The sequence below is a fragment of the Sander vitreus genome, chromosome 16, assembly GCF_031162955.1.
Source record: "Sander vitreus isolate 19-12246 chromosome 16, sanVit1, whole genome shotgun sequence".
NCBI classification, from domain to species: domain Eukaryota; kingdom Metazoa; phylum Chordata; class Actinopteri; order Perciformes; family Percidae; genus Sander; species Sander vitreus.
In genome coordinates this window covers 21,257,291-21,280,773 of record NC_135870.1, presented here as the reverse complement: position 1 = coordinate 21,280,773, position 23,483 = coordinate 21,257,291, and the positions used below count along the sequence as shown (strand labels likewise).

Here is a 23,483-nt window from a genome sequence, read left to right as displayed (position 1 = left end):
TCAGATGCACACATTTTAATCCGTACACGGAATATGAGCTAAACACACAAAATAGTTTACTTTTTTGAACAGTATTGATACCTGACAATAAGAAGAAAACCCATCCAATTGTAGAAGCACATATAATTGATGCCTGGCTCAGGATACCTCTTCATAAGTTGCTGGGCCTCATCTTTTTCGTGGTCAATAAGTCAGGTCTGTGTGTGTATAAATAAATTCTTTAGAAACAAACAAAGGAAAAAAAAGAAAAATAGGGCCTGTTGATTCATAGTCACCATCATTTTCAATACTGAACACCAAGAAAGAAGGAAGGAAAATTAGATACTATTAATCAGGGATTTTGGAGTTTGTATTAAGCTCATCAGCTTAACTTTTTAATTCTTTCTCATTTTCCTCTTCCCCATCTCCTCCCTATAGGCTCTGCTCTGCGGCGTCGCTGGCTAGTGGTCCAACTCCTGATGCAGGTTTGGCTGGCGGCAAATCCATCTTTGAGTGAGCGCCCATGCCCCAAGAGCTGTCGCTGTGATGGAAAAATTGTCTACTGTGAGTCAAGCGCCTTTCGCGATGTCCCCAAAAACCTCTCAGGAGGCTGTGAAGGCCTGTCTTTACGGTACAACAGCCTCGCCAGTCTTCGCGCAGGCCAGTTTGTAGGACTCAACCACCTCATCTGGCTTTACCTGGACCACAATTACATTGCCTCTGTGGATGGAATGGCCTTTCAGGGGGTCCGCAGACTCAAAGAGCTGATCCTAAGTTCCAACAAGATCACGTCGCTCCACAATACCACATTCCACCCTGTCCCTAATTTGCGTAATCTGGACCTGTCGTACAACAAACTGCAGGCCTTGCAGCCAGGGCAGTTCCAGGGCCTAAGGAAGCTTCTCAGCCTACACATACGGTCAAACTCTCTAAAAACTGTCCCAATGCGTCTGTTCCAAGATTGCAGAAATCTTGAGTTCCTGGATCTGGGTTACAACCGCCTGCGCAGTATCACTCGGAATGCATTTTCGGGCCTAGTAAAGCTCACTGAACTGCATCTGGAGCATAACCAGTTCTCAAAAATCAATTTCTCTCACTTCCCACGCCTCTACAATCTGCGGGCACTTTACCTGCAGTGGAATCGCATTCGCTCAATGAACCAGGGCCTGACCTGGACCTGGGCCTCCATCCAGAAACTGGATCTGTCTGGAAATGATCTGATGGAAGTGGATGCTGCAGTTTACCAATGCCTACCCAACCTGCAGACCCTCAATCTGGACTCCAACAAGCTGAACAATGTCTCCCAGGAGGTGGTTGATGCCTGGATATCTTTGACTATGATTAGCTTAGCCGGTAATGTATGGGACTGTGGCCCTGCCATCTGTCCTCTGGTGGCCTGGCTAAGAAAATTCAGAGGGGCAAAGGAGACCACCATGATCTGCGCCTCCCCCAAGAAAGCCCAGGGTGAGAAAGTGATGGATGCTGTCGAAGCTTTTGGTGTTTGTCAATCAAACCCAGCGACAACGCTCACTGTGAGTATTCCTCCAAGCCCATCCAGCGTCCCTGTGCAGACTGAACGCCAACCAGCCATTCTGGCTTTACCCACCGGTTCTGGAAAGAGAGGAGAGGGGTCTATCAGAGGCCCCACATTGTCAGTTGTTACCCCACCTGTGGCACTTCCCCCAGAGCAAGACTTGGAGCCTGTGTCCTTCCATAAGATTGTGGCTGGAAGCGTGGCCCTTTTTCTATCTGTCGCGATGATCCTGTTGGTAATCTACGTGTCCTGGAAGCGCTATCCTAGCAGTGTCAAGCAGCTGCAGGAGCATTCGGCAGCAGCCCGCAAACGCCGCAAGAAAGCTAGAGAGACGGAGCGCACCCTGAGTTCTCCACTGCAGGAGTACTATGTGGACTACAAGCCCACCAATTCTGAGGCCATGGACGTGCTTGTGAATGGGACCGGACCCTGCACCTATACCATCTCAGGCTCCCGAGAATGCGAGGTATGACCCACACCACCGCCACTCCTCCTAAACAAAACTCTGTCCACAGTGAGGCGACCAGAGGTAATTATTTACTCTGCTCTGAGAGATGATAAATCTGCTACTTGATTACTTAGCCTTACACAGCAGTTTAGGTAAACACTGTGTACACATGGATTATCACAGAAGTGGTTTTAGCACCACTTGAGTATAACAAGATATCTCTTGTTTTCATATGGGTATTTGTATATTCGCTTAAACCTTAATCTCTGCTGAGATGCAAATCTTTGTTTGCCACAAATTGTGAAGACCTACAGATGAATGAGATTGATTACATTTGCTATTCTTGAGCCTAAGCTATGCTTTTTGTGATGAGTCATGTGGGCTTGTTAAGGTAGTTCTTTGCTCTTGGTTACAACAGGCTTTTTGATTTGTGTGTTTGCTCTACTACTATTCATACTTTGATGAGCAGTATTGTGTAGGGACAATAGCTGAATGGTGGGCAGATTCACTTCTGAACACTGGATGGGAATGCTAAAAAATCTTGTCACTGAATAGAGCTTCCCCTGAGCTGATGAATTCACACTTTTCTTGAAATAGCTATGACTCAAGATAGTTGGAAAATACTTAATGTTAACAGCACAGCCTTTCTGAATGTTTTCCCTCCTTTTCACACTGACTTGCTGAAGTTACTCACTTGTTTATTCACCGGCTTAATTGATTAGTCACACATAAACCGAAATGCATACTTACACTGTCTATTCACACTTTAACTCACACAGGGATAGAAAGAAATGCACATTTGGTGACATGCACACACAGAAACAAAGTAGTGTTTGATAGTCCCGAAAGGAGTGGGAATCCTTTGAAATGTTTCATACACTGGCATGTGAATTTCTTCAAAACAGTATTTTCAGACTACAGCAATGTGGGAATACTACCTTTCTCCTTTTGCTTTCAGCTGCTACACTCTTGTGTACCTGACAAACTGTACCATTCTTGGTTACAGCTTTTTATTCTACTGCTGAGTTTTCCAAGCTATAGCTAAGCAAAGCTGTAGAAATGTATTTCTTATCACTGATTAACCGGCCCAGTTATAACAGGGGGCTAAGGAAGGGCTAAGCCCAGCTGGATGATCATTTAGCCGACCCTCTGATGCTGTAACCCAAGCGGTGTAAGACATATTTTGGTTCAGCTCTGTGTTTTCAAATTACAATCCCACTCATACTCAGTCTAGTTTCTAGATTTTTTCTGCATTTCCATGGCATGAATTTCTGGCAGGTTCTCTGGAGGAATGACTATAAATGCAGAGGTTTAAACAGCGAGGAGGAGGATGAAGGCTTGATCCTACACTTTCTTTTCCATTTCTGTTACTGACTGTCTGGAGGCAGGTCATCCGGTAATATATAATACTTGCAGGTTTCTCACACTGGTTTGACTGTAAAGAGGGACCACAAATCACATCTGCCATTTTGTTGTTGTTTGCCTTGCCCTCCCCCATGTAGGGTTTGACTGCCTTCTTTCAGCCTACAGTGCTGATTTATGTTTAGATTTTCAAAGTAAAACTCCATTTTAATGTTGGAAGGATGGAAGTGAAAGAATGTGGAGGATGCTGCAGTTAATTTTCTGCGGCTGCACTTCATTCTTTACAATGCCAAGCAACCTTCCTTTTGAATTATGTGCATTTCACATGACCTCATTTTGACAGATCTTTTGTGGCTTTACCTCAACACGCCATGTTTTCATCAAGCCAACAAAATGTGTGCAATGTCATCTTGATAACAGGTCGAAACATGGAGCACAGTCTGATTTCAAGGGAGGCCCTGTAGTAGACATTACCCCCCCCCCACACTCACAATCTTTCACTCTAAGGGACCCCACACAAAATACCTTGCAGCCTCTCCATCAGTGTAAGCTAAAAGCGAGCCTGCTGTTTACCATTGAAATCACTGCATCTATCATTAGCCTTTAACCTCGACTTGATTGTAAGTTTATTTGATTAGGACAATGCACATTAATCAACATTTCTGTAAATGCGCCAGTGTGAGCCAGTCGGCTAATTTTCAACTGTAGTCCTAGTTACCCAGCATACATGTCTTTATGGTGGGAAGAAACCGGAGCACCCGGAGGGAACCCACGCAAACACAGGGAGAACATGCAAACTCCACACAGAAAGGCCCGGAACGACCTGGATTCAAACACAGAACCTTCTTGCTGTGAGGCAGAGGTGCTAACCAATGAGACACCGTGCTGCCTGAAATTGAACTTGGCAATTTAGCTGACTCTTTTATCGGTGAACCAAATAAAGCAGGGATTAACCCATTCTAAGAAGGGAAAGGGCCGAATTGACATTACAGAGCCGGCCGAGACAACAACTCAGAGGAAAAAAAAGGTACTGGAAATATTTGTGGTTCATAGACAAGCATATGAAGGAATTGCCAAAAAAGAAATAAGAGCTAGGAATAGATCTAGTAATTAAAAGGAAGGTGATGGAGAGAGTCATTCTTTCACGGTACACGGTAAAAAAAGAAGTAGAATATATTGCCAACTGTGAAGGGCTCCCAAATTGTCTTGTTTTTTACATTTTTTTTTTTTTTTTTTTACAATTGTACAGTCCTTGTTCTCATGGACAAAAATTTTATCATATGGTCATCAGCAGGTTCACTAATTCTGATTCTCCACCTTCTTCTTATATAAGCTATACCTAAGGGAGGAAAGTTGGCACATACAGTTGATGAAAATTAGGCTATTAGCTGATATTTTTATTCTTTAAGGTGAGATGTGTTCATAACATAGCCTACCCTCAATATCAATACAATATTTTTATACAAAGCTAATGAAACATCATTAATTTTAGTTAAAAAACAATTGGCAATAGGCTAGGGAGCACAACAGTGGTGCCAAATGTTCTCTTGAAGTAGTGTGGATTTCCACATTATAACCTTTTTTTCAGTAAAGATGTATGATGTGTTTAAAGTTGAAAGTTTTTTCCCTTGAACTTTGGATACTGTTTGACGAATCAGGTCCAGACATTGTCCGAAGTTGCTTTAGCACACAACCAGAGATTGTCTGTGTCAAACACATTCTCACTTACTGGAAATACTCTGTTGGGTTTAGGAGAGGGGTGGCGCCTGGGTAGAGTGTGCAGGAGCCAGGACATTGCACAGATTACATCACGGTCACATAGCCGATTTGTAATTTGGTCAATTTGGTCAAGCAAGTAGGGTAAATTCCGTTTAATGTCCGGTCCAACTGATTCAGACATTTGCATTATCACATACAGCTCCTCCGGGTAATGTCTAGATAATTTCAGGGTTGCAGTGCATGTGTGAAAGGGGCCAAACATGCCATCCAGTTGAAATATCTATGCAATGTTAGCGAGGGCATACATGAGACGTACAGTAGCAGTACAGGCTTGTAGTTGTGCAGCTTGTGGTTAGCTTTCATAGGCTGTTTTATTCAACGCCTACTTTGTCCCTCTCTCCTGCTTTCTGCAATTAACTCAATACACCTTTAGGGGATTGGTATTGTCAAAAGCATGTCGATTTGGCGTCCTGTCTCTTTCAGCACAACCTGCGTAGCTATAGCCATAGCCATAGCATTAAGCCATATTGCATGACAATCATGTAAACTATTTGTGTGAACATATGGAGGGAAAGGGAGTGAAGGCCAGGCTTCCTTTCCATCCCTGCACTCTCCTCCATTTTGTTTCTTCCTATATCCTTGAAAATGCGTCCTCTCCAGCCAGCTTTATCTGTCCCTTTGTCTCATCTTAAACTGTTGCAGAGGGGATACAGGAACTATCAGTCAGCAGTTCACAAAGTCCTGAGTTCATCTCAGAATGTGCTCCGATCTTGTTTCTACATTTTGTTGCAATCGCATGGACATAAATCACCCGGCAGAAAGCAGCAGCAGCACCTGCTGCACTCTCTCCCCCTTACAGTCTCGCTGCCTCTCCTCAGGCTCCAGGCCATAGCCGCTCAGGTCTGTTCATCTCCTCTCATTGGGAATTGCTTATTCCTCCTGTGTCACTCATACCATTTCTTTCATTTGGATTCTGTGCCATCACTATAACTTACCCTGGACCTCTTCACATGATTGTCCTTTATTGGCCCCCAGGTCCACCTGATCCTTTGACATGGATGTGAATTTGGCAGCCTTTTTAATGAATTGTCTGAAGATGGGGCAATCCTCATTTTCCTACATCACTTCAAATTTCCCACAGAGAGGATTATTTGTATCATTTCATTTCTATCTTCTTTTGATCTTTTCCTTTCTAGCTGTGCTTGATATGGGCAGAGGATTTGACATGATTTCATGTCACCTTTTCATGTATTAGAACATCCCTTTTCAGCCATTTCTTTTTCTGTAACCACATTTTGTAACCTGGCCAGACCACATGTTAACCTTGTTTTCCCACAATTCCTTTCTTCTCTACTCTCATCTCCTTTACTTTGTACGTCTATGTGTCTAGCAATCCTATCATGATCCTTGGGCCTCTACAACCGTCCATGCAAATCAACTAAATTTTTGTATCCTTGGTGGACTGAACCCGAGTGAACTAAGCAACACAAAGTGGCTTGAATCATCAACTTTGATAAGGATTTTGATATGCCTAACCTGCGGTCACAACTGCCCAGTGGTGCTACCCCTAATAAACTCACTACCATCTCATGTTACCTAGTCTTGCTTTGCCACCCCTGACCGGAGGAAGGTCTGACCCTTTCACGCAACATTGCTGGATAGGGAAAAAAACATGCTCTGGTTTATTGCCATTTCTTTAAACCAATCACAATTGCCTTGGGTGCTGCTAAGCGCCAGACACAGCAATAGTGCCTCTGCAAAATAGCCTAAGTAAGGAACTAAATTGTTTTGGTGGAACGTGTGTACGTTTAAAAGTTGATGTATTCGTGCAAAAGAAATCTCAGATTGGGCAGATGGTCTAGCTAGCTGTCTGGATTTACCCTGCAGAGATTGGAGGAGCATGCCATAGTCCTCATAAATCGACCGAGTTGAGAATGCCAACACAAAGAAAGTGGAAGGTGAGGAACATCTGACGGAACTTCCCGTAGTATCCCGTATATGAAACGTCGTTGATATAAACTACTTGTTACCCAACTTGTCCCGAAACTCATTTCCACCAGCAGGACAGCTTTGTGCCATTTTGACTACCTTCTTGTCCCTTACTCTGATACTGCTGCTGACCTTTTCTAAACTACAATCTCATCCACTATAATGGCACACTGCATATAGTTGTCTTTGAATTGATTAATATTGTTCCTATATTTAAGGAACCTGGCATCTGATACTAAAACCAAGACAAATTATATGGCATCTGCTTCTCCTGAATATACCGCCCTTGCCCTTTTAACCATGTTTCTGAATAGGTCTTATAGACATCATGCTGAGGTTGTTCTCATTGCAGTCCCAATAGTAAGTCGCTACAGCATAGAGGGAAATTACTCTAGGGAAATTCTTCACACCTGTCTGCTAACTTTAATACGGTCATCATTTAACACTTGCTGACCTGTGGCCTTGCATTTGCTCGATTTCCCTCTTAAGGCTTATTTATTCTCAATGTTAGATATGGATACGGACGGGGCCTTCTGTCCGTACTCTGCGTTCGAAAATGGAGCAGTACCACCAGAAATCGTGGGGTCAGTGTAGCCAGTAGTTCAAGCGAGACACGACTAAGAACTTTGAAAAAAAGGCAGAGCTACACAAGATTAAAATTTTAAAACCTCTGTACTCACTTGCCCGGGGACAGGGACAAACGCTTACTACAGAGCAGCTGAGAGGAGATTGGATGGCAATTACATGTGAGTTGGTTTGCGCAAGACAGATTTGTTCAAGCTCCCTCTAGTAGATATGTTGCTTAACATCCATGTTAATGATCAGGGTAAGTGACAGGGACACGCTTTTAAGGCCAAACCGACCACCCCAAATTCTTTCCTGTGACCTTTGGTCGCAGTATAAAGTCATGCTACTTTCATCTCTCGTATGTCGAGAGCACAGTAATTCTTCACGAGCACATTAGGTTGCTTGTCAGGAAACACAAACGGGTAAATTTAAGAAGTTGAACACAGTACCATCAATTTAGTTTTTCCAGTAAGGCTGTTTAAAATTGAAGCATGCACATCTGCTTACACACTGTATCTGCTTGCTCGATTTATATCCACAGTTTGAACTCTAGCTTTTGTCTATTTTAGCAGATTCTTCAATTTTTTATAATATAAGAAAGAATTTTGTGGCTTTTGTTGGATGCCTTTATTGTAGGCTTTGCAATCGAAATTTGATACTTCTGTGACTCTGAAATGGAAAAAGGACACACATTTTTGTTCAAAGTTTTAAAGTAAAACTATAAAAATATGTTGTTGCTAATTTCTCCTGTGTCACTGCAAAGTAGTAGCTACAGTCATGTGAAAAAATTAGGACACCCATGCTAAAGTTGACTGAAAAGAGGAATAAAAAAATCATCTTTAGGAAATTGATCTTAATGCCTTAATTATAAAAATGAGGAAAAATCCATTCTTTAAGGACACCAATTTTGTTTGTGAATGAATAATGTATCGTAAATAAATAAATGTTCATCCTTAAAATACAGGGGGCATAAGTATACACACCCCTATGTTAAATTCCCATAGAGGCAGGCAGATTTCTATTTTTAAAGGCCAGTTATTTCATGGATCCAGGATACTATGCATCCTGATAAAGTTCCCTTGGCCTTTGGAATTAAAATAGCCCCACATCATCACATACCCTTCACCATACCTACAGATTGGCATGGGGTACTTTCCATAAAATCATCTCTCAATGCAAATCAAACCAGCTATTAGGCTAACTGAAATAAAACCATGCCAATCTCTAGGTATGGTGAAGGGGATGTGATGATGTGGGGCTATTTTAATTCCAAAGGCCAAGGGAACTTTATCAGGATGCATAGTATCCTGGATCCATGAAATAACTGGCCTTTAAAAATAAAAATCTGCCTGCCTCTATGGGAATTTAACATAGGGGTGTACTTACTTATGCCCCCTGTATTTTAAGGAAGAACATTTATTTATTTACGATACATTATTCATTCACAAACAAAATTGGTGTCCTTAAAGATTGGATTTTTCCTCATTTTTTTTAATTAAGGCATTAAGATCAATTTCCAAAAGATGATTTTTTTATTCCTCTTTTTAGTCAACTTTAGCATGGGTGTACTAATTTTTTCACATGACTATGTGTTATGAAGTGAAGCTGTTCCCCTCTCTCCCTGTTTCTCTCACCCTCTTTCTACAGTCCAAGGTTATGGTGTCAGATTGTTAATTGCTCAGAAAAAATCAACACAAACACTGGGAGGTTAGCCAAGGGCAAGTGAGCTATCTGTAATTCAGTGGGGAGGCTGAACTTCTAGATGCTACTGTCTTCAGTCGACAATTAGCCATGTAGGAGACTTCAAACATGCACTGTGCGTGAGAGAACATCTCTCTCATCCGCTAATCCTGTCTGTTTCACACTCCGGTTCCATGCCGCTGCTTTCTGCACCGCTGTTTGATCCATGCTTAATGAGGGTGCTAGATCACCAATATAGCAATTACATTACCTGGAAAAGCAGCAAGACTCTTTTCTTGTCCTCCCAGTTTCCACAGTGCAATCCAAGTGCATCATTAATGCTAAGCTTCCTGATGCACTGCCTCTGTTATTCTTGATACTCGTTGTTGATACTGTACTTATCATAAACATTCGACAATTTACATCTACTCGCTTTGTACCTTTTTTGTATTATTATTTTTTTCCCTAGTGGCCTGTTCACATTCAAAGCCATTTTTGAAAGCTGGGCATGATTTGTTTCACACTGTTCTTTCTGCCTCTTACATGCTTCACTACCTACTGATACAAGTACTGCTGCTCTACACAGCTTGTTCTATTCAGCCCCCCATATTGATGACAATGACATATTGTGAATGACAAAAACAAATGTCCTATTTTATAAATTGGTTATAATAAAATAAGTCCATATTACTGACTCAGAACAAATGCTGAAAGGCTAATATCAAATTAGAGCCCAGGGTTGCTTGCCCCAGACTGAAAGGTGTTCAGCATTCTTCAAATTTTTTACATATTATTTAATTGGAGACAACATTCAAAAATGTCCCTAAACTAGCATCTATCCTACAGTAATAGTAAACTTCCCTTTCCATATTTGTGTCATCTGTATCTTAAAACAAGAAGGAACAAGGCAGGTTGTTGATTTAAAATCAACACATATTATTTAAGAAAGTAATTTCTTAAGAAATATATGAGTGATAAAGTGTTATTTTTAAGAAAATAAAACTACAATAAACAAAAATCACTTGATAAGGAGATTGTGTAAAGTGTGTAACTATAACTACATCTCTTTTGATTTTAGTGTACTAATCAATACTTGTTTTTATTTATTTATTTTACAGTTGGTTGTAGGTGTCTTGTTTGTAATATTAAATGCATGGAAGTTGTGTGGAAGGAAGGAAATGAAGGTTGGAGATTAGTGTGGATCCAGCCCAATGAGGCACTTACTTTTCTTAACTAAAGTATATGACCATTTTCAGCCTTACTATCACCTTGCACATTAGTCACAAAATTAAAATTGTAAACCAGTAAGTATGAGGGTAGTTGGGTCAGTCATGGACCTGCATCTAAGTAGACAGCTAATTACCTGCAGCAACACATCTCTTAAGGCCTAAAGTGATATAACATGAAGAAGTAAAAGGTGACTAAGACATCCCTATGATAGGCTCTTTTTCAGTCACGTTTTTTTTATATCTTAACACTTTTGAATGAGGCACTTCTGCTGAAGTTGTGCAGACTTGTTCACTTACCATAAAATGATGTGCCATTCAATGAATTAACAATGAGTCAAGTATGAGTCAAGTATAATTAATTAGCCTGTCATCCTTGCATAACTCTGGCTGTCAAATGAAAATATTTCAGCTTTCCAAAGTCAATTTTATGTTTCTGTTTAATAGGTTTCTTGGGACCTTCTGTCAAGACACTTACTTATAATTAAAGACTGCATCTTTCAAGGAACTAAACTCTCAATTCATTACTTCTAGGAAGAGTTGTTATCCGATTCTATAGCTCGTCCTAATTAACCAACTAGTGTAATTAAGAGAAACGCTCTCTAAAAAGAGAGGGTAGAGTCCTCGTCTTTGCAGTTCTCTGTGGGTGGATCTTTGTCTGAGTAGGGTGTCCGTTATCTGGTCTGCTTTTTTTAATCTGTTCCTAACTAAAGAACAAAGTACATTGTCCTTTCACTGACATGCATGTCTCTTGCAATAGCACTTTCATATCTATCTATGAAAGTAGTCACATATAGAATATAGAAAAATGGCAGAATTTCTTTACTCCCTAACCCAAAATCATCTTGGGAACCCTTGTAGGGGTCACCACTGCAGTGTGTCCTTGGTACACCCCCTCAGCTGTTTCCACTTAACTGATTACACCTCTTCACAGCACTGTGTGGGCATGTACACACTGCATGATTGATGTCTCCCTGGATTTTCTGTCGGATTTCTTGCACCTGTTATGATGTGAAAATGTCCGTCTTTATCAGTTCTATTAATGGACTTTAATGCAACTGTACCTATATACATAAGGTCCCCAGCCTTATATACAATGAAACTGCCCTGAAAAAGGGATGTGATGTTACTGGTCAGATGAGTATTCATGATATGTATACAATATACCAAAAAAAAAAAACATTAGAATAATGACTTGAAAACACAGTGCATCAGTGTTTCTTTGTTCAGCTTTGTTGTCATGCTTTTAGCCCTAAGTATTTTTCTGTGTATGTACATTGAGAGCAACAAAAAGCCAGAATCATATTCCTTGTATGTGTTCACACTTACTTGGCCATTAAAGAGCCCCTATGGTACGCCTTTTCAGCATCTTATTTGTCTATTATTGGGTCTACTAGAATAGGTTTATATACTTTGATGTTCAAAAAGCATCTGATTGGTCAGCTGGCCCACTGTTTTGATTGATCAACCAAATTCAAACAAGCCATTGGGCGGGCAGTCCTTGCTCAGGCAGCACCAATGGGCAGCACATATTAAAATTCTGGCTGGCATTCTCAATCAGTGACATCACTAATTGAGGAATTTCAAACAGGAATGTGGGCAAGGCATTTCAGGCAGTTGAAAAAAGTGCTGTCTGTGGGAGAGAAAGCTCCAATTGGAGTGAAATGTGTTTTTTTTGTACTTTTATACATCTATAACATACACAAAAAACTACTAAACACACAAAAAGATGGGGAAAATCCCCCAAAAAACATAATAGGGGCTCTTTAAAGCTGATTCTGTTTCTATGATGAGTGAGCATGAACCCCTTGCCTTAACTGTACATTTTTCAAATTCAGCGTGTTCTAAAAGATGAAAATGTCAACTTCTTTGCCAATCTTTTAATAATGCATTGTATTAAAACGCATTAATTCTTAAGACATTATGTAACTGTCTTAAGAAAATGCCCCCCCCTTCTTTCCCCGAGCTTAGGAGATGTAGGTGTCTTTATTGGTACTGACAGCATTTAAGTCACCCTGTTTAGCAGATTCAACAGGCGGAAAAGATAGACTGGCTCGGGGTTGAAGAAGAGTAAGACAGGTAGGCAAGTGAACCTGGCAGAGAAGTACGTTCAACAGGATGGAGCAGTCGACAGGCGGACAGGAGGAGCGTTTAGAAAACCAGAGAAATCAGGCAGTCATCCAGACTTGACAGCTAGATTGGCAGGCGTCGGTCCACAAAGACACAGGCCTTTGTTCACGGACAGCTGTCCATCCTCTAATCGGTGAGGGCTCAAAGCTTTTTTTGCAGTAGATAATAAGTCCGAAGCAAGGCCCAGCAGATTGGTATGTTTTTCTCAATCATAAAAAATGGCTATGCATCGACAATGGTGTGGGTTTTCATAGACTTAAAGGGCACTTTTGATCAAAATTGTGTCAAACTTGTTTGGTCATTATGCGATTAGGGTTGAAAAATTATAGCTGAGATGAGAACCCAAACATACAATTATATTTACTGTCAATAACATTAAAGAACATACTCTACAGTACAGGCCCAGATTAATAACTGTACATAACACATGGTTCCCTCTCAGTACTGGCCACATAAAAGTTATTATTAGTTGTTATTAGTTATTATTTTTCCATTTAAGTTCATTGTAGTGCTGAAACAATTAGTTGGTTAATGGATTTGATAGACAGAAAATGAATCAACAACAATTATTATTAATGTAATTGGGGTTAAGATAGACTATTGTTATTAAAATCATTTGCCAATAAATCCAATAAATAATTGACTGATTACTTTATAATGAAAAAAATAACTAGTTGCAGCGCTAGTTTATTGCCTTCCCATGTACACAGCATAAAATAGCATTCTGTATGTCAATTTTAAACAGATTTTTCCTCCAGCAGAAGTTTGCTTTGATGGTGTGATTCTTTCATCAAGGACAAACACAATGTTATTCTGTTGAAAGCAATAACCGTTTCAATGCTTTAAAAGAGCTGCAGTTACAGTCTTTGGGCCCTATTTTAACGATCTGAAACGCAAGTATCAAACGCCAAACGCAAGTAGCTTTGTGGGCGGATCTCGGGCGCTGTTGCTGTTATACCGGCGGGATAAATGACTCTTGCGCCCGACGCAAATCTAAAATGGGTTGGTCTGAAGTAGCTACATTACTCATAGGTGTGGTTTGGGTGCAACGTGCAATAAACCAATCAGAGCGTTATCTCACATTCCCTTTAAAAGCAGGCGCGCTTGTTCCATGGTGGATTGCTATTATTATGGTGGATTTGCTAGGCGCACGCTTAATACATCCATGGGCGCACGCCAGGAGCGGTTTACAGCCGAGGAGACCGACGTTTGCTATTGATTTTTCTTTTTGTCAAAATGTAAATAAAGAAATGTCACAAACATACTTTCTGATATTTTGGGCTCACTCTCACTGAATCACGAGGTTACGAATGCATGGTGATATTTTTGCAATGTAGTCTAACATTAGACCGAGATGACCTCACTATAGACGATGCAGCTCTTCTGTCTCTCCTCTCCCGTGCTGCTGCTGGGGCATTTGGGTTAAGTGGTATCGGCACATGCAGTTCAACATCACATCTCCTTAAGTCCTCTAACATTTCCTCATTTATGTTATCAACACATCCATGATTCATGGAAATGTGTAAAACAAGGTCATATTTTTCCTTGTATTTATGTATTGCTTGCAAAAAATGGGAACTCTCACTTTACATTACGGCCAAGAATGCGCCCTTAAAATAGCATCTGAATAATGCGCCACTGACTTTAGACTAGGTTTTTCCTGGTCTGTGGCGGAACTGTTTTTTGAAACTGCAAAATAGCACTGGGGAATGTTTGTGCCGGAACACGCCTCCTCTTTTTGCTGAACCCTAATTTACCGACGTGAGTCTGTGGAGGGAAAAGTCCGATGTGCGTCGGGTGCAAAATAGGAATGATACATGCGTCGGTGTACAAAGTCAATTGCGCTGGGTGTAAGATAGGGCCCTCTGTGTGGAAATCTATAAATGTGTTTATGCTTGTTGTAGGTTTTGTTAGTGATGGTCAAACTTTGGGTCTTCTCTTAGTTTATTACATTTTTTTTTTATTATGGAGCAGCTGCAGAATGACAGGAAAGGGGGTAAAGAGAAAAGGGTGATGACACGCAGCAAAGGGCCCCGGGTTGGATTCAAATCCGGGCAGCTGCCAAGGACTCAGCCTACATGTGGCTCATACCGGGTGAGCTACAGGTTGCCCCTTGCTTTGTTCCCTGTGCTTTTGTCGGGATTTTCAGTGGTTTCATGAATTCAAATTAACACACACAATTAAGTGCTTTCAGTTTAATATCCCATTCAAACAAATTATGTTAAATGCATTAAAATCAAACAGCCTTTCCTCACCCAAACAAAACAACCATATAGGTTGATTGTGCAAGCAGCTCTGACAACGACAATTACGTTTCTTGTTAGGTGGCGTACTCTCGTGGCTAGTCATTATCGCAAGAGCAAACATAGGGAGTGAGGTGACAAAGTAAGAGGCCCAAATTCCATGTAAGACAGGTTGGGGTTGTGTATGGGTACAACAATTACAGGTCTTTCACTCAGGAGACCATGGTCTGTGTTGCGTGGGAAACCAAAAATAAAATGTCATTTTGAAATTCACAGAGTTTTACCTATGACTTTTACGCACCTTAGTGTGTGACACCATGACATCCGTGATGTCACGTTATGTCCTGATTTTAGTAGTTTTATGTGACTCATTTTAAGCCAATCCGTGATATTTTACTTACCCTAAGGACTTTTGTTTCTTTAACGTCTCTAGTTTAAACATGTTTATGACATGTTTAAAACTGTGGCTGTTACGGTAAATAGAACAGTCACATGACTATGGTCACATGTTTTAAATCCTGCCTCCATGTGGCAGTAAATAGAACGGTCATATGTGGGGGGAGGATCTGTTGAATCAAAGAGTACACTTTGTAAGGGTGCCACTCAAGTTACACCAGTCCAACAAGACTCGTATCATAGGAGCGAAAGCAATCAGACATCAAATTTCCGATACTGCTTTGTTGCCAGCTCTTTTATGCTGTGTATATGAAGAACTCACATGAAGGGGTATGGGTGAGTGATGTATATTGAAGTTGAAAATCTAATGAAGTTTCCCATGCCTTTTCAAGTTTGATCCTTCTCCAGCGTGTAGGTGTCGGAGCAGGCTTGCTGCATGTGAAGCATCCACTCATGCCTGCACACAAGATAACCTTCATCTCTCCAGCTAGGCTATTCTCGGAGGTTTCATTCTGTTGTCTCTTATTCCTCTTTGGCCCTGTTCTTCTCTGCTGTGTCAAGCACATATTATTTTTAGTTAATTACCTGTCTCTGTCAACCTCCAGCATCCCACTCTGTGCCCTCGCTGCATTAGCCTGGATTCAGGTTGTCTTTGGATGCAGGAAAATAAACAGCTCTCATGATTGATGACTTCTATTCTCCCACGGCTTCACTTTAGTATTCCAGCCTCACGTGTCCAAGCTGTGAAGAACGTAATATAAACACTCGTTCTAAGAACAAGTCCCAAGCCATTGTCTACTGTTCAGAAAGACATCCCAAGACATCTTTGAAAAGAGACGGACAAGAGGGAGACTACAGTGTCATAGCTTTCCAATACACATGCTCGAGCAATATAATGGTCCCTCTTATGGATTGAATTAGCAAGGTAATAAAAGCTCTGTATTGACAAAATTGACAATGGATACGTTGGGAATTGATTGTGCTATAAAGCTAGTCAGGCTACTTAGGGCTGATCCCTCTCTGTATTCATCGACTGTCTCTTGAAATGTGATGAAAGATCACAGATAATGATGATCATAAAATGATGAAATGAGGACGAGTACAAAACCCACGTGAGCCCTGTCTGTTATGAATCACGACATGTTGCTTTACAAAATATTTGAACGTCTTTAAAAAAAATAATACAGTAATAACATTAATTTGGAAAGCAAAAAAAAAAAAAAGTTCAGTATTACATCATCCAAATAGAGTATAAATAGAGTGGAGCCAAGCTGAATTTCTACACTAGGACAGGCATTTAATTGCAGCCACATGCCAACATATTCATAGACATTGGCAGTTTTGCCCAGATCCCCATACTAACCCAAGTTAGCCGTTTGCATTGAGGGTAATGTTGGCGCCAGGTTTTGACATGGAAGAAGAATGAATGGAATAAAAAAGAGATATCTTTGGTTTGGCTACATCAGTTCTGACCCCCCTTTTTTGTTTTTTAAATTGGGCCCCCGGGCAGATCACTCATTGCACTGGTTGGGGATACAGCCTTGGGTAAAACAGTTATTTGGTAATGCTGCAGTACATTTTAAAACGTACTTCTCTGTAATCATGTATTTTTGCAGTAGTCATGAGTGAATCATGGAACATCTGAGAGGGTTAGTTTAGTACTATTCTGTACATGCAAAAGAATAAAACATTCCAAGATTAATATTAAACTCCATGTTGCCTCCCATCTACCTCATAATGACTCATAAAGGGAAAGACTGGTGTGCTCTACAGGCTCTAAAACGGCAGATATTCTTTGTGCGACAAAATTTATATCCTCGGACTGATCATTATTATGCATTTGAAAAAAAAAAATCATTTGCAACAGGCATCTCCCATGCTGTCCAACTGTTGCACAACTTATCCAACTCCTCCATTACTGTTTCACCTTCTCAAATACGAAAAATCTGTTTTATATAATTGGGATTAGAATATTTGTTTTGGACTGTTGGTTGGTAAAAATGATAATAATAATGACTAATGAATATAATCATCAGTTAGTGTATCTTAACTCTTATTGCAACCAATTTTGCATATTCCATGCCACATCTGTTCTTTTTCAACCTGTCTCTAATTCATCTAATGTGTAAGTAGGTGAACCCATCAAGACACTGCCTTTTTCATCTGCAATGTGTCTGATATTTCATTCATTCATCTTACCTGTGTGCAGCCTTTGACATACGATCCTGACTGCTATTTTCCCACTGATTATAACCATTAACCAGCAGTCTGTCTCCGAATGGATAGGGTCACTGCCCTCAGCATTAAAACATGCACCAGGGAGTATGATTTACTGGGTGCTCTCGCCAAGTGGGAGGATGTGCTCTTTGTGACGTGGACATTTGAAATGGGGCGTATTCTAAAGTGCATCACAATCAATGCAAATAGAACATGTTAATCACCTCAGCGACTCTCCATTAACTCTATTCTGATTAATTGAATTGTTCACTTGTGCATGTCTGATTTGACAATGCAGCTTCTCTACGATGATATAACCAAGCCCGTACGTGACTCAAGAAAGTTTCCAACCTTTACCAGTGTGCCATCTTAAGAATGGAGAAGCATTAATGAAGGGAGTTGTGTACTTGACCAATGATAATGAAATTCTGCATTCCTACATTTTTATAAAGAGATGGACTGCCCTCAACTCAAACAGATTTTCTCTTTTTAATCAAGGCAGGTGGAGTTTTTTTTCTTTTCAAATTATCTCATAATAAGGGCCAGTGCAGGACAGTAATCAATATCGGGCTAACCAGATTTGGGTTAAGAATTGATGTTTTTGACCTATGGCCGGTATAGTTGATGATGGTAGAATAAGCCTTCACAGTGTGCATAGGTGCTCAGCTAAAATTAAAGTGGTGGCTGTCAATCTTCCTTTCAACTGTGAATTAAATTACCTGGAAAAAAAGGATAAAAATAGAGCAATGCAGGCAGTTGTGACAAATACAGGAACAGTACAATAACACATACTCGCAGCGTACTGAGGACCATTATCCATGTCTCAGACTGTTTTCAGGAGGAAGAATTTACGCTGTCACCTAAATTCATCAAGTCAGCTGCAAAAGAAAGTGTGGTACAGAAAGGACACCACAAAGCAATGGGAAAATACAAGTTGAGCCAAAAGATAGGAGTTAGACAAAAGAGAGAAGAGAAAACTGGATAGGTGTCCTGGAGTGATGTGGGATTTGAGGACAAAGAGAAATTGATAGTTGGAGTGGGGGAGAGCACATGCACAGTCACTCTCTCAGCTCTCTCTGACCTGAGAGGCACAGCCTGTTTGATTTAGTGCCAATCAGAGTTTTTAATGTCTGTGCAGCGCATCATAATTTATTAGGATTATCATAAACTTGTGCTGGGAGAAGGAGAGGGGGCACTTCTGCCTCCCTCTCAGAATGAATTACTTGCTGCAAGCTGGAGTGTCAATCAGGCCTGAAATGGCGACACCAGCTTTTTTTTCGCACTTTGTTTTTTCTCCAACCTTTCCATGCGGCCCATCAAAGCCAGGACCCACAATAAATATTCATCCCATCATATTCCAACCTAGATGGGCCAGGGATATTAGGTGAAGGAGAGCTAAAGGCAGGTTTGAATTACATTCTGGACTGGAGTGGACTGTCACGGCGAGAGTGGGTCATTTTTAGAGGGAATTTTCTTAGGCTTCATTAGTAGAACTGAAAACTATAGAGCAATTCAAATATTCCTCTTCTAATATATACATATATATATATATATGTATATATATATATATATATATATATGTATATATATATATATATATATATACACGTACAAGCTCACTGAAGAAAAAGTAATAGTAGAAATAGTAAAGATCAATTTCGAAATAGCAACTTGTTGTTGAGGATGACTCTTAATATCCACCATTGCATGAGTAGAAGTATTGCTGTAAATACAATTAATAATGATCACTTTAACGTCACCGCACCACCCCTCCTTCATATAATTATTGATTTTGTAAGGATTCTGCTCTCTTCTGTGACAGTTGAGCTCCCAACTTAACTTGACTACTTGGTAAAGGGGACACTTGTCTCTTTGACTGTATTTGTTGTGACCTAACCCTATTAAACAAAAGACGCTGATCTCACATCATCTGCTAAGCCTTTTTATCCCATTTTGATCACACAGAAGAAGCAAAGTACCGCTGAAAGCATCGCCTTGAAAATGGTGACGAAGCATTATCATATCCGTGCAAGTCTAAGCACTCTCTTCACCTACATGATGGACTGGTGCTGAATTAATTTACTCAGGGCAACAAATAGCTGAGTGGCAAGACAAGAGACCATAAGTCATTTGTTGAAGCAGAAGTTACGTTAAAAAGTTTATAGTGGCAGCGCTCTCTAGTGGTCATATTAATTATGACGGCAGCAAAGCAGGAAGTAAGGTGAGGGAAGTAGCACCAAATTCCGCGTAAGGCTGTAGGTTGCGGTAGATGGGTTGAACAAATAGGATTTCTACCCATGAGACCGGGGTTTGTGTCCCATTTAAAAATAAGTTATTTTATTTTACGGAACAAATGGAACTACGTCACATTCTGCATTATGTGCGTAACCGGAAGTTAAGTATTGTAACAGATGTATTACTTTAACCCAAACCACAATCTAACCCTAACCCTAACTAATCTAACTTTCTAAATCTAACTAATATTGTTGCCTGAACCTATTATTATTATTATTATTATTATTATTATTATTATTATTATTAGTAGTAGTAGTAGTAGTAGTAGTAGTAGTAGTAGTGGTGGTAGTAGTAGTAGTAGTACCATTATATATTGGATGCTTGTATACCTTACTTGGCACTTGTGTTTGCATTCATTCTATTAGCATGATACTAGCAGTTGTTATACAGGACTTTTAGACCTTGCTAAATTCCTATCTAGTCTACTATTTCATCCCTTTGGATATTTTGCATGCTTTTAACTCAGTTAGATGTGTTTGTATGTTCTTAATGGACATAAAAACCTGTACTTTCTCTACCATATTTGCTTCATCCTTTTGGTTGCTTGCATGTTTTACATTGCACTTATGTTTGCATTTTTATTTTGTACGTTAATCTACCTTTTTAGCTTCCTTTTTAAGCTTCTTCTAGACCATTAACTAATTAGGATTTGGGCCTCCTTATCCCTTATGGTTATTTGTATGTCCTTCACCTTGCACTTATGGTTGCATCTCCCAATTATGCATTATTCCAGCACTTACCATATATCCCCCCCTCTTTTAGAATCATAGCCTTATTATTATTTCTTACTATCATTGTCTTTTCTTTATTATTATGTTTACTCTTGATATCGTTGTCTTTTCTTTATAATTATGTTTACGCCTTCTAGTTCATAATACCAGTCCGGTTGACCTAAAACAAACACATTGGCTCCCCTCCCATTCCCTCCCAAAATGTACCTATTCCAAACTCCAGATCCTCTTCTCTCTCCTCTGCTCTTTGGTCCTAACAGATCTACTTGCCTGGGGATCGTACCCCTATCTCCAGCCGGGTATGGGGCGACAGCGTTGCCTCTACACAACCACCACTCCATCTACCCACTGCTCAATAGAAGCCATTTGGACCCCATCATACCTCCATCTACTCTCACTCTCAGACCAATGGACCAGTGCCACTGAATTCCAACCCGTAACCACAAACTCTAACCCAACCCTAACCTTAACCCTAACTAATCTAACTTTCTGACTCTAACTAATGTTGTTGCCTACACCTAACCAAGTAGTTTTTGTGCCTTAACGTAACCAAACTGCGACCATTTCACAAAGTTAACGTGTTTAATCCGGGATCGTTATATTATCTGGTTTAGATATTAGGACGGAAAACGCTCCTGTGGGTCATATTTCTATACTTCTTTGGGTTATATTAGAATATAGGAATAAACAACCTAAATCGTTGAGTGGTTTGGAGTACTTGTTGGAAGACAAACAAAGATGATGATGATGTAACTTGAGAAGACCGTGTTAGGATCACTAGCTTACACTACAAAAACCTAAAATTTATTTTTGTCTATAATTGACTCATTTAAGTTTTCTTTTCTTTCAAAAAGTGAGATTATTTTTTACCTGTTTCTAATCTAAATTAACTTGTTGGAAGCATTTTCCAAACATTTTTCTCAATTTGAATGCAGTAACCTGCTTCATTTGTTCTTCTTTCATTTCTTGAAAATTCTACCCTATTGCAAATCATCATTAACCAAATGTGGCTTGCAGTAAATTCCATGCGCACAGGCAGAAGAATGAGGTTATGTCTGTCTTTTTCAAGGTGTTTACTGTAATTTACAGAATTTACAGCGTAGCTTTAAACCTCACGGTGGCCTGCATTGATAGGGAAAACAGACATTCCAATGAATGAATAAAAAATCTGTGGAACAATAGATGAGCTGGCTTTTGGGAGTTGGTTTGGGGCCTGTACTGGCATGAAGCTCAGTGGGAGTATGAGAGGCAGGCAGACTGCAAGGCTAATTAATCCAGCCTTTCTTAATTAGTCTCCCTCCCATCCATGATGCACTCGCCAATCTTCTGATGCTCCCTTTCCCTCCTCTGCTCTTCCTGTATGCTCTCTCTTCTTTTCCTCCATCTATATTTTTCCATCTCATTCTCTCCTGGTCTTGTTTTGCCATCTTTCAGGGCTTGACCGAATGGTGACAATATGTTCCGAGGTGATAAAAAAGCACATGCTGCTGCAGAGGGCAGTTTAGGCAAAGCTACGGTTGTCTGTGCTGTTGCCTGTGTTGCCACTAGAGGACCAGACAAAAGCCCAGCTGTAGGCGGCAGATATTGCCTGCACCACATTGTCTTTAGAGATATACTTGCAATGCAGGTGGTCACCTTGCGTCTGGATGGCGCGATGCCTCCAGCAACGCACGTCTTCCATGCAGATCACGCCAGTAATCTGCAAACAGTGGCACAGGAAAACACTGGATGCATCCCCCCAGCGTGGCGGGACAACAAGCCACGGCAGTACCAGGGCCATGGCTGCGGTGCTCAAAGATGTTGACTTTAATGATGCGGCGTGGTGCCGTCGTGGTCCCGCCCACTCACTCTGTGCCCAAAATAATGAGGCAGTTATTCCACTTGTGGCCATGACCATTTAAAATGACTAGACTGTGAATACTGATCAAGACAAACTGTTGACATTCTCATGCCCCATGCTGGCTTCATAATGAGCTGCATGATTAACTCATCAGGGTTCGCTTGTCTTTCTTGGGGGAAAGGTAATATACTACACTTCAAGGGAAGAGATTAGTACTGTAGCTAAGCAAAATTTACCGTTTCAATTTACTGTTAAGATAGTGCCTTAAAACTTTTATTTGCAGTTTGAAAGGCTGGTTATTTTAAGTTCCCACATTCTCAAGCCTGAATTAATCTTTTTTGTTTATTATTAGTGCTTAGTCAGTTTAACAGTCAGTTAAACGCGTTATTAACGGCGTTAACGCAAACCCATTTTAACGGCGTCAATTTTTTTATCGCAAGATTAACGTTCTTTTTGGCCTAGCAAACTTTGTAGTTTTTTTCCCATGCTGTTGTTGCAATAGTAACGTCAGAAAAACTGCAACACCACACCGGATCTAGCTAGACCAGAAACAAAACAACAGGCATGCCGCACACAAAAAGTAGTAGGCTAACGTTACGTTTTGAGTGGATGGTGAGCGCGAGACGCCGAAATGGATGCCAGTAAGATTCTGAATGGAAAGTTTATTTTTAAAAAGTTGCCAAATGGTTCCATTGACAAGACCAAAGTGATCTGTGTGTTTTGTCGTTGTGAAATTAACTATCATCGCAGCACGTCCAGTCTGAAATACCACTTGATGGCCAAACACACAGCTGATGAGATTTCTCCGCCCCCTCGTCAAAGCCGTTACATTGTTTGAGAGATTATTTGCTGTGAGAATGTTAATGTGAAATTGAACACTACAGTATGCCAATGTTGTTTTCAATAAAAAAAAAAAACATTTGCACAAAGCAAGCCGATCCACTTTTCCATGTTGATAAGAGCATTAAAATGAGAACAAATAATGGGACAAAAAGAAATCAAGGGACAGCTATGATGAACCCAGTGTATACTACCTACCCAGTGTAAAATGCAAGACAGACAAAAGTTATCAACTACATGGCGTATAAAGTTGAACATGTGCAGGCTAAATAGCCAGATATTTTTCT

General features: G+C 40.4%; 1 protein-coding gene across 1 annotated transcript in view; it reads left to right on the top strand.

Moving 5' to 3' along the window:
- The window catches only part of LOC144531400 (leucine-rich repeat transmembrane neuronal protein 4), a 109,857-nt gene that overhangs the window by 9,892 nt on the left and 76,482 nt on the right, over positions 1–23,483 (top strand). Inside the window, exon 2 of the mRNA XM_078271504.1 lies at positions 418–1,979. Coding sequence (XP_078127630.1) covers positions 418–1,979 — 1,562 coding nt within the window. The remainder of the gene's footprint in view (positions 1–417; positions 1,980–23,483) is intronic.